Source organism: Bombus huntii, chromosome 2, assembly GCF_024542735.1.
Source record: "Bombus huntii isolate Logan2020A chromosome 2, iyBomHunt1.1, whole genome shotgun sequence".
Classification (NCBI taxonomy): domain Eukaryota; kingdom Metazoa; phylum Arthropoda; class Insecta; order Hymenoptera; family Apidae; genus Bombus; species Bombus huntii.
This window is the reverse complement of record NC_066239.1, coordinates 11246886-11262760: the sequence shown is the minus strand read 5'-3', so window position 1 is coordinate 11262760 and position 15875 is coordinate 11246886. Positions and strand designations below refer to the sequence as shown.

At 41.4% G+C, this 15875-nt stretch overlaps 1 protein-coding gene across 4 annotated transcripts in view; it reads right to left on the bottom strand.

Annotated features, from left to right (window-relative positions):
• The window catches only part of LOC126875799 (paired box protein Pax-6), a 58305-nt gene that overhangs the window by 31040 nt on the left and 11390 nt on the right, over positions 1-15875 (bottom strand). For 3 of the 4 annotated variants that reach the window (XM_050638718.1, XM_050638708.1, XM_050638729.1), the window contains 2 exons: positions 4854-5106; positions 4442-4622 (listed from right to left, as the gene is read on the bottom strand). In XM_050638718.1, the coding sequence (XP_050494675.1) occupies positions 4442-4622; positions 4854-5106 (434 nt within the window). The remainder of the gene's footprint in view (positions 1-4441; positions 4623-4853; positions 5107-15875) is intronic. The other variant, XM_050638736.1, reaches the window with a different exon arrangement.

The following is a 15875-nucleotide window of genomic DNA, read 5'->3' as shown; positions in this document are numbered from 1 at the left end:
CAATCTCTCCCGTTCTGCACCCCCCGAACCGCCCCTTGTGCAACCTCATCCCCCAAAACATCGACTCGTCGATGGTGCAGCAAGCAGCGAGTCGAACATAGCCGAACTCTCTCCCTCTGCCTCTCTCTCTCTCTCTCTCTCTCTCTCTCTCTCTCTCTCTGTCTCTCTCTCTCTCTCTCTTTGCGCTGCACTTCTCCCATGGATCCCTTGGCTTGCTTCGATGTGGATGGAGGATATCGAGCGGAGCTTCTTAATTACTAGGCTTTCGCTGAAAGGTTCTATGAGAGAGGGGAAAAAAGGAAAGAGAGAAAAGGTAAGAGAGAGAGAGAGAGAGAGAGAGAGAGAGAGAGAGAGAGAGAGAGAGTAAAAGCCGATCCTTCTCGCGTGTGGCTCGACTTAAGACCTCTGCTGGAAATAATGGCTGTATGCCGTCGGGTGCCAACGACGTTGTTGCCTCGAGTATTCTGCGTATGTACTGAAGGCTGTACAGGTCAAATATATGTGTGTATAAGAGAGGAGTACGAGTTATTACGTGGAATAAAAGCCGGTAAATTCAATCGAGCTTTTTGTTTGCCGCCTCGACGAGATCGATGTTGGAGCACGCGGCGATAGGAACAAGTAATCTTAGCTTTGTAACAAGCGAAACACGTTTAACGCACACGATGGCAATCGAATCTTTAAGTGACATGTAAATAATTCAAGTGTAACGTGTATAGAGTCGTTTAATCGGTTAAAATTAAGGGTGTGCTATAGAGGGAAAGTAAGTACGTCATCAGTGGGAAAATTATATTAAGAACATTGGTTGAATCCACTTAACTTCGATAAAATTCTACATGAGTCATTCACAAGCCATATCAACTGATCAACTCTATATATTGAAAGACAGAGGAACACGATAACGGCACAAACAATTATCTAAATTCACTTTGGAATGTATGATCGACTTTCATGGAAGTAAATCGTTTATTTGTATTTTTTCCACAAATTGAATATTAATCACGTATGTACTTAGTTCATAAAATTACGAAATTTATGGAAAGCGAACTTGATCGATTTCACCTTGGAAGATTCTCTCGCACATCATGCTATAACATAATAGTTTCTTACGAAATTGTACAAATCCATCGACCAGTTCGAAACGAACGAAGCTCGACGTAATGCAGAACCGCGTGTTCCTTAACCGGAATCAATCGAACGAGGAAGGAGGGTGGTAAACTCGCAGCAGTAGACAGCGTGGAAAGTTCGTATCGCAAGATTCGTCTCAATCCTGCGGAATAATGGCTGCGGGAGAGGACGAGAGGAAAGGACGTTTCTAAACTAACTGCATACAGCATCCAGAGAGAGAGAAAGGTAGAGAGAGAGTTTCAGAGGCAGCCAGGCTAGGCTTTCCATCATCAAACCAAGCAACCTGGCTGTTCTACGCTCCGCTCCACTCGGCTCTCGCCGCACAACAGCCGCAGCACCGATGCAGACCATTACACGCGCGACCGGACACGAATAATTGTGCAACACGCTTAACTGATCCCATTCACCCTGATTCTACCCGCTTCCATCCGCTCGTCGGCGACTAACCCCGTCGCACCCCATTGCCGCGGACGATATGTACCCACCGCAACAACCAACGGCTACCACCACTACCATCATCGTCATTGCTATCATTACTGTTAATGTCGTTGCCGTTTCACGAGACAGTTGTCGTCGTCATCGATGAACCCGATCGAAGATTCCTCTGGAACGACTATTGATCTATTAGTTGTCGAGAGTACCAATTCCGTTTCGTCAATCTCGTTGCCCAGGTTTTGCTTTGGCTTGGTTTGAATTGGTTTCAGGAATTGAATGGCATTGGCTGTTGGGAAAGAATGCAGAGAAGTTTTAAAGATATTCTTCAAGTTATGGGTTATGGATGGAATTGTAAAGCATGCACAGTTGAAAAGTATAGGAGAAAGCATGATAAGTTATATTTTGTGCTTTTTATTGGAGAGTAATGTTAAAGTTCGATAGTTTAACAACGATGTTAGAAAGAAATTTCCTTTTTACGTCGCTATCCTGAATATTTCGAAAATATCGATTATCATGAAATATTTCTTATGAGGATATCGAGGCTTGCTATTGGCGGTTTGTAAAATTTCATGAAGGAGATATTTATTCATATTAAGATATATCGGAAATAGTTTATAGTATCCGATAATATCTTAAGCGATTTCAATAATTGCCAAAAACACTCAATAGAATAGTTTTATGTCTATGCAGCGTGAATCTCTAAACTGAGTGATCCCAAGTTGCTTAAAAATTGTATACTTGCTACGTAACAAAATATTTCAAATGAATGCTGGATAATGTCAACGATATAATTTAATATTAATAATTTTCTTCAGAGTTAGTCGTCATTAATCAATAGCATATATGCGATATAAAACACAATCTAGAATAAATCCAGATCGAATTCCAGCATCATTCGCAGTTCTTCCCAATTATCATCGTACATCCACTGCGAGATCAGAGAGATTTTCCTCGAATATTTCACAAAACTGATCGACCGATCAAAATGGTAACACACATACACACACACACACAATATCGAGATTTCCTCACTCTCAATATATATTCCCTCTACCGTCAACGATTCGACAGACAACAGACAATTCCATCACGAACCTGTTCTTCTGCCAGTACCCTGTACGTTACACCTACAAAACCAGGCTGTGTGATCATTATAACGATCCCAGCATTAAAAGCTGAAACAACGTTTCGCGTGTTCGATCGAACCAGATTCCTTTCCCGAATATTGTCGTCGGATAAGCATCGGCAGAAGAGAACGGGTCTCTGTGTGTAACCACGCTGATTGATCACCATCCCCTTCACTAGGTGAACGAGGCAAAGCTCTGTTCCCAAAGAACCGATAGAAACGAACGGTTCCTTCGCGAGCCGACGGATAACGACTCGTACGCGTGCCGTCCCCTTCGGTATTCCTGACAGACACCCGGAATCGTAAGGGGATGGTCGAGGGAAACGGCGGTTCTTTTCGAAAGAAGACCTCTCCTAGAGGAAAGACACGACTTTTCGAAATATTCCTCGTCACGACAGATCGAACGTGCTGGGGATACATCGAATAAGAGGAGAAATGGTTTCAGAGCTCAGGTTCCCAATTTTTGGATCGTATCTTTTAAACGTATCGCGAAGTTTGATAGGTGAAGATTTTTAATGCCATTTAAATATTAAACCAAAAATTATATATCTTTCTTCTATGCATTTTCTTTATCTTACTACAAAAGGTCCTTTTGCTTTTACATTTAGGCAAGGAGTTGCGGTTTGTCTGACTATCATAGAAGGAGATCGCCAATTTGTTCGGAATGTCGCTACCGATATTTTTTAGTATTTAATTAACACGTTGGCTGTCGTGAGCAGCACAACATGACGGAGAATTCACTGCGGATTATCTATCGCGGTAACCAACGTGTTAAATGTTACATTTGAAATTATGCGAAAGAAGGTTGGGAAACACTGTTTCAGGGGATTGCGGAGAAGACCATGGAATATCGATATTCGCGAGGGTGGGAAGGATGTTTGGAAGACGGACCGAGGATTCTTGGGAAGAAGAGGGGAAACGACTAGCAGGACCAGAGGGTGGACAATACCGAGGCCCGCGTAATGGACCGATTACCCCTCCCAACCGATCGTATTGACGAGACTTTGATTAGGGTCGAGTGGCCAGATCCGACGGGTAAGTACCGACCCGGCTGCGCACCCTGATAAACCGCCGCCACCATACAAAGCAACTCCGTGTCTAAGCGAATGAGCATCCCGTTGCTGGATCTCCCCACGCGAACGCTTGGAACGCGACTCCTGCCCCCGGAGTCATTGCGCTTTTCTTTCTCTGCTGGAATTGGCAGCGGTGCACGGTCATTTGCTAATTGCGCGTTGGAATGAGAATGGAATAAAAGTGGAATGCTGGTGCGTTTGAGAGCACCGATGGAATGACTTTCGATGAAGTTGCCCAAGTGTTTGTACGTGAGTTGGTTCAAAGCCGAGAGTTTTGAGTTTAAAGAGCAAAGGAAAGAAGAATTTGAAGCCTGTTGCCACTGATTGCACTTGTTTATCGGTCATGCCGAGCAAGCGTTTCTCAGATTGATTTGGATTTCTGCGGATACATCGAAGTTATATTTGAAATATTATTTCCAGATTATTTGAGATAGTTCAAGGTTTCTGAATGTTTCGGAATAATCTGTATGTTGAGATAAATACTTGCATGATATTTCTTATTAATTGTTACATGTATTAAGTAATAGTTTCATGTAAGACATTTTGTAACAGGTTCCTTAGAAAATTTCGGGAAATTTTTTGGACCTGTGACTTTTTCTTAAATCGCGTCAGGCTATGCTTGAAGTGAATCTTAAGATATTTTCAAGCGAAACCACTGTATCCACAAATATTTTGTACTTACGCTTGGAATGTTGTCGTTGTTGCAAACACCTTCCTGCAGCAGTCGATCACGGATCTCCCAGGCAAAAATCGACGGGCATTCTCGTTTGTAGTCGGCAATTTTGTTTACCACTGGTGTGGTCGCTACGCGTGGCTTGCTACCACCGATTGCACGTGGTTTGATCGAACCAGTCTCGTAATACCTAAAGAGCAAATCAATTTCTTGAAAAAATAATTAAAATATTTATTCATCTAAGTTATAATAAAGAAAAGAGGACAATAATAAAATACAAAATAAAAAAGAGTCGGTCTCTTTCGAAATTATAAGATTCCTAGCCAATTCAGAATTACTTTAATCTTTTGACAATCATACGAATGTTATATCAAAGTTTCTCCAAGTCTTTCGTCCTGAACGATGATCCCCCATGACTGACCTGCCGAGGATCTTGGAAACGCATCCATTGCTGACTTGCAGTATGCGCGAGATGTCGCAGGGCCTAGCACCACTGTGGGCCAGTTCGACGATCTTCTGCCTTGTCGAGTCTGGTAATGGTCGGCCGTTGACGTAAACACCGCCAAGCTGGTTAACCCCGCTGTGTCCTGCAGCCGAGCACCCAAATATTGAGTTCTGTCCGACCATAGAACCCCCGCCAATACCCGCACCACCCCCGTGCATCAAGTCCTCCTCTGTGAATCAAAACGCGCGCAATGTGTATTCTGTCACTTAGCCAGAGTGTCTGGTTGGATAAACACCAACCCATATGTATCCACGCGTACGCATCGTCCACGTTCTTATTAGTCTGATTGCACCGCATGCATCGTCATCAACATCGTCGTGGACATACATAGGCGATGACGAACCGCGTGCTACTGATAATCACCACATTGTCGATTCAGTTCTCGATATAATGCGGCTACTAACGTCATGGATTGAAGATCAGAAATTCGATTTTCCACTGAACGATTAATTCCTTTCACACGACCAAATATCGATGCGTAGCGGATCTTGTTTTTTTGGAAAGAGGAGGGGGGAGGAGAGAGAGAGAGAGGAATAGAATTAATATTGATGAAAGAGGATTTCTAATAAACGTTTAATACCTGTGATTCGAAAATTAATGTTTTGTTGGTAATTAATATCTTTTTTTTTTTTTTTTTCATCAAATTTTGAAATAGTCGTTCTGTGGAACGGGTTAAAGTGGTTAAAATACAGTAACGTGTAGAATATATTTTTATTTAAATTTCCTAAAAAGAGATATGCAATGGTATATAGGAAAGGTAAGAATATATCTCGATTATAAAATGACACAGACAAAAATGCATGTATTCTTCTGCGTGTTATTCCGTAGTTAATGTTTCTGGAGACGTAGAATCATGGCGCTTGAAACTGCCTGGAAGATACAGTTGGACCGCAGAAGGTTAATCCTCGTACGTGTACTGTTCCAGAATAATATATGGCGTATACGCCATGTGATCGTTAAAATGGAACGCAGAACTACAAATAACAGTAACGTTGAATTTGTTGTAAATCGTGTAACAATTTGCATAAGATAAACGCAAATATTCGCGACTTTTAATAATTACAATGCCCATAGAACGCGAGTCAATTGTAGACGATGAATATTTGAAAAAAAAAAAGGAGCGCCATTGTTAATTTCGTTACGCAACACAGTCGGAACGATTGTAACTGCCTACAATTGCGGAGGTACAATTCCAAACACTAAAGAGTACACTGGCAATATTTGCATTGGTTAATCGATGAAAATAGCCGAAACCACAATTAACTCGTTTTTCGATGACACGCGTTCGTAAAAATCAATAGACTTTTGTTAAATTTAACAAGATAAACGACTGCAAATAATCAGGCCATTCGCGCACGTACCTCGGCGATTTATCAAAATATATTTTCAAAAATAAAACGGTAAAAATGAATTTATAAAAGGACGGGTAAAAAGAACAGGAGACAAAGGCTAGCATTGAAGGACGTTAACATTCCCACCACCAAAGAATCTGTATTTAATAATAACTCTGTGTTATTACGGTGAATGCGCGTTTTAATAAACCACCGTTGCGATGAATGCGTCAAATCGTGCATACCATTAATATTTTTTTAAATATATAATTGGGCCTAAAATGAAGGAACGCAGTAGGAATAACATGACGAACGATTGCAAATGATCAGACTATTCACGCGCGGTACTTCCACCATTAAACGAGATGTATTTTCAAAAACAAAATAATAAAAGAAAAATAATAAAAAGGAATTTAAAAAAGAGAACGCTGTAAAATACAAGAAAGAACAACGTTATTTCGCGTTGCCATTAGCAGGAAAACGAAACGATTTGAACGAAGCGCCACCCTCGAAGGACGTTAACGTTAACGTTCCCGCCGCCAAAGAATCTACATGGTTTTACAGGGCACGAAGAAACACAACGGGGTGGACGTGCAAAGTGGGCCTTTTGCTCTTTTGTCGCCGACCTTTCTCTAAATTTACGTGCTAACGCCGACAGCGTGCGAAGAATAAGGGCGGAACGAACCTTGCAGCCGTGACTACGGGGTGCACACGGCTGGGCGCAGGGACTACAGCGCGGCTGCCGTACTTGGCATTGCTGCTCGCGCTAAATGCATCTTGCAATTAACGAATTTAATTAATCTCCTGCTTTTGCGCGGCGCAAAACGACAAGAAATAGTTGAAACGCAATTTGAATGGTTTGCCGTGGCGCTGCGGCACCGTATGAAACCACTTTGTGTGTAACGTCGCAGGCACACCACGCGTTCTCATCAGCCTTTCCCCGGCATCACGAGAGGGCCGAAATTCCACGCGTTTCGTGCTTATTTCACGCTCAAAGTGGGCGTGTTTCCGCCTCTACAACTATCTGTCACTTTTCCTTCCTCGAATACCCTGCCGCTTCGCGATATTATATTACTGCAAACACAATGCCGGAAATATCGCGATTTCTTTTTATTTTTTAAAGAACTGGCAAAAGACGGCTACAAAGGTACTCGTTTGCTGTTCTCTCGTTTTTTTTATATACATTTTCCTGGTAGAATTGAATTAATGATAAATTTCAAAGGTAAAGGCACGAAACTTGAAGGAAATAAATATTATTTTCGACTAATTTCTGTTAATACCTGAACGAATGCATTGTATATAGTACTGTGTGGTGTGGCGATACGAATCATTCTTGGCTAAGCATTTAGATAATTTGAAATCGATCGTTCTCTGTTTTCTCCACCTAGCTGTTTATCATGACGAAGTTACTAAATTAGACGTTTGATAAAGTACTTAATATCGCTAAATTTAAACTCTTATCATATGCACGCTATCGAGAGTTGTCTTTATATCGAACGTAACTTTCAAAAGTGAAACTCGTCAAAAAACACACACATAATCGTACGGATTCATGAAATAAAATCGCTAAGGCTTAGTTTATTAATCGTTATCTCGGGACCTTATCTGAACGTATGTCTTTAAGGGGCAAGGCAAACGAGAACTTTGCATAAAAAAAATGGAGATATGTTAATGGATAATAGGCATTTCTACAGGGTACTTTGATGACAGCACTGAAAGCGATGGTGGACTTTGAATGGAGGCGCAATGTCTATTCAATTATGCATGCTGCGTAAAAGAAACGATAACGACATAACGTTAAGACTTTTTTCTTGATCCGATTAAAATGACGGCTATCCTTCGAAAACCCCGCTTCACCTTGCGACCACTCGATGAATATTCATTCGGCAACCACGCGAATACCCACGTATGTAAGTGTATTTACAAACGACACGCACTATTTTTCGATGCGTGTAACGCAAAAATCACAGGAAACATTTCCTGGCACATCACACGCCATATTCTAACATAACACTGGGTCTGAACATTCGTGCCTGTTACCGACTATCTAATCATACAGAGTTCTTTCATTCAGCGAGAAAGAAGATTATCTCTCGCAAAGGAACACATTCTTCTTTATGCCAGCAAGATGTTGCCATATAAACCGTTACTGTTACGCGATCGGTTCGCGCATCAAACTGCCTTTGCCTCGCACGATAAATAATTTAATGATGGGCACAACGTACGGTCTAAGAAATCTTCTCCAAGCCTCCTATAGAAATCTATCTTAGACAATCATCAACATGTTTTTTTTCTCCTAACGTCCTCGGAAATACATATATTGAAAATCACGACCTAGGAAATCGAGCAAAACTCAAGATTGTTCCATCGATATGGTTGCCCGATCCCCTCGCGGGAGCCGCTGCTTTTACTGTGAAACTCGTGTGTCGTAAAAATAAACGGTTGGGGGCATCGAAATCCCGACGTCGCGTCGCGTCGCCGCGAGAACACGCCGTCGTCTCCGCTTTGTGGGACGACACAAACCCGCCGCTGGTTTTTCACCAGTTTTAATTCATTACAAAGAGGGTGTGACTCGGACGCATACATACACGGCGAAAGAGAAACCGGCTGGAGGAACGCACAAAGTAGAAGGCTTTCTCTCTCCCTCTACTAGCTCCGCTCCTATCCTTTCCTCCTTGTTTCTCTCTCGTCTCGCGCGAGGAGAGCGAATCGTCCGTAGCACAGCGGCACCGACGACCCGTGCACACGCCGTCCGCACACATTCTTTATATATAATTTCGCGTTAATCTACGCGACGACCAGCGCAAAAGCGAGTCATGCCGCAAAGTGAGGCAAAAAGGTTCCACTTGGCTGAGCGTGAAACGGGACACAGATTAAATCCCATCCTGCCGGCGCACGACGTCGCGGCACCCTTCCTCTCCGTCCAACCACCCCCTCTCAACTACAGCCCCTCCGTCGCCTCCCTACCTTCCGTTCCTCTCACCCTCCCTTCTCTCTCTCTCTCTCTCTCTCTCTCTCTCGCCGCGACCGACCTCCCTCGCCAAACAACCCCTAAACCTACCGTTCCTAACGCTACCGCCCTAGACAAGAGGGGTGGGAGGAGTGAAAATTCTGCCATTTCGTTCTGTTTAAGCGTGGAAATACTTGTGTGAGTCTGCTGTTTGTAGCGTATAAATACTGTCTTCGCAACGATTAATACAATTTCCACTCGTTTTGCACCTCGGAATATCTTGTAATAGCGCTTCGTTTGAGTCTATGGAACTTTGATATGTTAAGAGTTGGAGCAAGTAGTTGTAAGATGCAGATAAGATACGCGAGATTGGTACGATTTTGCGATGATGACACTATGCGATTTTTTTTTACGCTATTTGTTTTTTTTTTTTAGAGAGTGTTACGCGAGTATGTATACATATACATGTATATACGCGATTCAGTTAGCAAGGATAGAAAGCAAATATACATATAGTGTGAGCACTGTGAAATCAGAAAAATGTTGCACGCCTCGTTTGTGCCGTACCTATCTGTGGAGCAACTTGTATATACTTGTTTTGGTTTTAGCTCTGTTGTTAATCTTGGAATTTTCAAGCGCAACATTATCGTACTAATGTAGTAGTAGATTACATATTTTCGTGATATTTTTTTTATGATACTTTCGTCAGAAAAAATAAGCTGATTTATAATTCAGTTTTTAGAAGACAAGCAAGCTGAATTACGTAATTAAAATAGCGCTAATACATGGCAAAAAACTGTATGTGAATTTCAATTCGTACTTCACTCAACTATGCTCTGCGATTGAAATACACGTGTATCAGGATAAAATATTAGCTAACCAACATAAATGACTAATAATTAAACCATACCTCAATCGCAAACATACCTCATCTCGTTAGCTCCTTTACCCAAACTATAAATTCTCCTGCTAAAAACGAGCTGTATCCAAAAAATAGTCGCGTTATAGAGAGTACACGCAATTCACATTTTACTAGTGCGCCCGTGTACGGGCTAGAACGCAGGGCAAGTAATAATCAGTGGCATACAGAAGGCGTTATCTCTCTACCATGCATTTGCGAGTGCTTCAACGATATCTACGTTCCACTTACGACATTCTTTATTTGCGAGACTAACGCGAGACTAACGATAGCTTGTAAACCGTCGCGTCTTGTAACTCCGTTTCGCATCTAATAATGTTCACTAACGCTGCAGAGAGAGACTATGGCGAATTAGCAAATTTCCAGCGGGTTAACAGCGGCGAATGTATATATGCACACTCGTAAACAATGCGATACTAAACGATATATTACTCCGTGAGAAACGGGAAAGTAAGCAGCAAATGGCTGGAAAGAAACACGATTGATCGTTATCCCATAATAGAAACAAAACAGGCCAGCGAACCGGTTAATACGCCACTTCAATTCCCAACGATGACGGGAACTTTACGTCAGGATGCTTGTTTAATGGAACGCAATAATATTACGCGCGTAATTAGCCAGTGCGTTTTCGAGTGGCATCCTTTCGAACGTTAAGAGTTTTCATGACCGGTTCGTTCCATGTCGTAGACCGCACAGAGAGTTCGACACGGCGATATTTCCGACATGAAGTGCCGCCATTCTCGTTAAAATCATGTAAACTCCTCGAGCCGGCGACCAATCTCTAGAAAAAGTTATCGAGCACTCCGAGATGCTCCGTTCGTTTAATGAATTGGAAGACTCTTGTTCTTGTCAGGTTTCGTTTTATTACGTTCGATATTGCAATCCGAGTGTTGTTGATATAACCGTCGTCAATGTAGCATTTTAAGCTGAAAATGTTTTAATGATATACCCACACAGTTATATATATACACACGCATATCTTATGCATTCTAAAAGTTAATGTTCAAGTTAGCGGTATTACATTGTTCGAATTAAATACTTTTACATAAGAACACAGCAGGTAAAGTTTCATAGAGTTCATTTAGTACTAGAAATAGCGCAAGAAATTCAAATAAATTTTGAAGAACTACAAACGAATTTCATTTAGCACAATCCTTTAGCCGCATATAAATATTTTTAGTTAAACATTTACACAAACTTTTATATCTCAGTTCCAAAACTAGTGCTTTTCAACTGGGAGGCTTTCTACGCAAATAAGAAACTTGAATAGCAAACCTCGTCTACCCACCATGGCAGAATTCCTATACGATTAACAAGTTTCCGCGTCAACGAAACCTTCAAGATCAGATAACAGAATTTCCCCCTTTTTCCATCGCATTCATGCACCGTGCTAGAAAAACGTGCTGTTGCCCCGAGAGAATCGCCCTTCCGTGGCTTAATAACGTTCAAAGACGTAACAAGCGGTAATCCCATTAAGCGCGAAGAATATCCCGCGTGCGCGCACGTTCCGCTGGAAATACATATTTTCTTTTCATTCATGCATGTCACTGGCGTCAATGACGGAAGAGGAGAATAAGTAGCGCGAGAAGACCGGCGGTATGATACGTTTTATTTAGTCCAAAAGAGAGGTAACACTCGTTAAACGTTATTATCACGTTGTCGGGATGAAGGATTGAAAGCGCGAGAGGAGAGAAACGAAGAGAAGAGAGGGCTCGCTCTGACAACTTGCTGGAAGCGTTATTCGGGCTAAATCCACGCCACGAGGAAGCAAGAGTTTCATCTGAGCGCGTCCTACCGCGACATCAAAGATGGCGTGCGAAGCATACATACTGTAATGAGTTGAATCGCGGGCAGAGAGAGATGCTCTACCTGTCCTCCTTACTCTAATGGGCTTAAAACGTACTCCATCTCGCTCGAGGTTCCTCCTCTGACGAATTCATTAAGGGCCAGTATTAAGAAGCAGCGTTGAATTAGCGAAAGCAACGCCATCCTAACGGCGTATACTCATTACCACGCGTCTTATTATTAAAGCCGCGAGGCATCGGATCTTCGTCGGTTTTCACCACCAACAGAAACCACGGAAACGCGCGCCCCCGCCCGCCGACATGGCATCGAAGTTAGTAGTCGGGTGATTACACTCGCGCGTTCCTTAATTATAATTGCGAAGTCGCTGGTAATGTAATTGGTATTTAAATGCGCGCCGGGTAATTTAAAGTCGCTGACGTACCTCTGTTTTCCCTTTAGTTGTCCTTTCCCTTTGCTTTTCTTTTCGATTTTGCTCTTGCCAAGTTGTTATATAGTTTGAGAGGCGTTAAAGGGTTCCGTTTTTCTCACCACTTTTAATTATCTATGTATAATGCTAATGGATATTTTGTTCATCAATTGGTTGATTTAAATATTGAATCTGTAAATACGAAGATTATACGTTGCTAAATATATGTATGCAAAAATTATTGAATAATAAATATTAAATATTTAATCCGAAATATATCTTTCAAATTACGTATTTAATATTACAAAATTAACATTAAATACGGAGTTTGTATGATAGGAGGGTTATTCAAAATGATTTTACGTATAATTGTTCTACTAATGAAGAACCACACAAGACAAACTTGATTGTTACTCGTTACAATACAGCTTCAGAACCAACAACGTTGCAGAATTGTTCTTCTCAAAAATTGTTCTCTCAGTCGTCTCAACTCGAAACTCAATTTCTTCGACTCACCATTATCCGACATCAGAAAATAACAAAACAAGTATGCAGTACAGTCTGTCTATATAATGTAACAATTACCCAATTTCTTTTCTCTTCAACTAACTTTTCAATCATTCGAATTTTCTAAAATAAGGATACATACTCGAATATGTTACTTTATTTACGTTTATTGACGATGCATTTACGTCAATTTCAAATTCTTAAATTTCCAAACATTCAAATATTCAATTATCCAAATATTCAAATCGTCATTTCGTATTGTTAGTACGCAACTTTTACACATCCATTCCATTTCTTGGACTTCGACGGGTCCAACACTATGCTATTCTACTTAATTACTATATTGTTACACTGATCCCCTCTAACTTACTTATGGAAATTACTTAGTTCCTAATTTACTCAGACCGACATTTTATGATATTTTCCTATGCAAACAAAATTCCACTTATAAAGGGTAAACCAGTCGATTCTTCGCACAATAGGAGAACTGACCAAAGACCCGGAAGGAAAACTGTTCCATCAATGGGGCTGTAGCATAAATTATGAAACTAACAGGAAATCTGGAGATGCATTACGAGCGATATCCTATTGCCTGGGCATGGATAATCCCGCGCCCTCGACATTTATTGCCCCTCGAAAAGCCAGCGCAGGTAATCTCCACAGCTTCGGCTGGCACGCGAGCCGACCGGCACACGAGCGCCCATAACCATTAACAAATCTTGTAACCTAGCACGAAATAAAGTGCTCTCGTGAATCGGCCGTTTGATTCCAATAGCTACGGGGGCTGCTTTTATGGAAGCAAGGAGAGATAGATGAAGGGGAAACACCGAGCCAAAGAACGAAGAGGAGACGATAGAAAATCGTACAAGAAAGGACGGTGGTTGTGTGCATGTTCGTATATGTATGCGTCCGCGCAAGCTCGTGCCGCAAGGGTATTGTAGTTGTAGGTCTCCTCTCGCGACTCTCTCCGATGCTCGAATGGTGCTCACACCACCACCCGAAGGGGAGAGAACTCTTCTGTGCTCGAACTCGGGTATTATGATCGTCGAACGTAATACGATCCGACCAAACTTCGGATAAACATACACGCCCCTGGTACAAACGGCCTGACCTGAGACCTGCCGCGCGAATCAATTTTAACGGACTGAAACTGAAGGGAATTTACCAGATTGATGCGTGGTTCTAGGTTTCGGGGTGGTGGAAAAACTGTTGTTTGCTTGTAGAAAAAGCTACAATTTTGGGGGCGGGGTTTGAAGATTTATTTTAGCTAGGTTGAGTATGGCAAGTTGATTTTTTAGTCCTGCGGTTTTTCTTTTTGATAGTTTGTATAAAATCATAAGAGGGTAGTATATGTCATATCAAGTATTTTTAATCACTGAAAAAGGTGGAAGTAGTGTAAGGATAACATGAATATTCAAGAAAACCTAATCGAGGAAAGAAATGTAAGTTATCGATAATACAAAAAGTGAATATTAAATATACATGTAGATTGTAATTGAAAGTATGCTTGCGCATTTTCGTCGACATTTGTAAACAGAAAATACATAGCAATTAAACTTCAATTAAATACACGATCGTATTTTAAATTAAAAAAATATCAAGCAAGATATGGAATCAGAACTAAAAATCGCGTCAAAAATCAATACAATGGAAAACGATTCGCGCCCTGAAGAACGCACGAATTAATCTGACCAACGTCGTGCACCGATTTGTAGCAAACAGAGGAGAGGAGCACGCACACAGACAGAACGCGAAACGAACGTTCACAAAGGAGAGACAAATTGGCGGTGTAGGCGCTCCGGTTATTAAAGCCAACGCCTGACCCAGCCTGACCCGAAGCAATACACCCCGATTGTGCCGAGTGTTGTAGTCGGATAGGAGGGGAAAGTCGGCTAGCACCGAATCGGCAGAAGCTTTTTAGGTAAAAGGCGCCACCCTTCGAGCGTCGAGTTCTCCGTTGAAGGGGCTGTTGGCCCGACAGAAGCCAAGGAAAGGCGTGTCGGGTTACCGGCTAACCCCGGGGGTAACCGCGAGCCCCACCTAAGCCCATAAGCGTACACGTATTTGCGCACCCCTTCGTATAACTCATTGCGAAGGTCACAAATTTCGCCCCGAAGGCTGCGGTGCGATCCGAACCACCTATGTGATCCTACGGGCCCACCCAGAAACATCGGCCAACCGTTAGCGGAAAGGTAACAAGATGTAAATTGAGACGCGTTTAGAAAGGATACACTGTTAATTAGGGTACTCCATGTTGCATTAAAGTAAAATAATATATGGTAAAGCTTTGCGGTTGCAGGAATGCTTGAGGATCGAGGATTTCTTAACACTAAAATTACCACATAAGTCAAATTGACTGGTTTTACAATTTTATTTTAAAATTCCTACTTCGTGTTATATCTTTTCTTCCACAATGATGTAATGACTTTCGCAACGATAACTGAAAGAGTAATAAAATGAATTTTATTTTGTTTTTTATGTATTCAAACTTAAAATAATTTTGTATCAAGACTACTTATACCAATACCAGTCAAAATGACTGATACCTGTTAAAGTGGGAAAGTCCTGCTATCTATTTATCGAACCCCAATTAACCAGTTTCCTCGTTTTGTACAACTTCCCACATGTTTTTTAAATTTTTACCGTGTATCATTCAATATGATGATATCAGGTATCAGGAAAATTCCGGATCGATCGCTAGATCGCTAGATGCTAACACTAGAAATACCACACCAGTCAAAACGACTGGTTCTACAATTTTATAAATGTGTCAATGATGGATTAATAATACCAAAAATGTACGACATAACATGGAATTCCTTCTGTAAAAGAGTAACAGGTCTATAAATATAAAAATATTCTACTATTACGTATTTTTTAAAGACCAGTCATTTTCACTGGTTTTGGTAGAATAGCTTTGTGTTCACTAACGGTAGTTCTAATGTTAAGTATTCAGAATTAGCGACAGTTTAGGATATTTATTGTAGCGAGTACGGTTGGAGTTGTATAAAGAAATTGG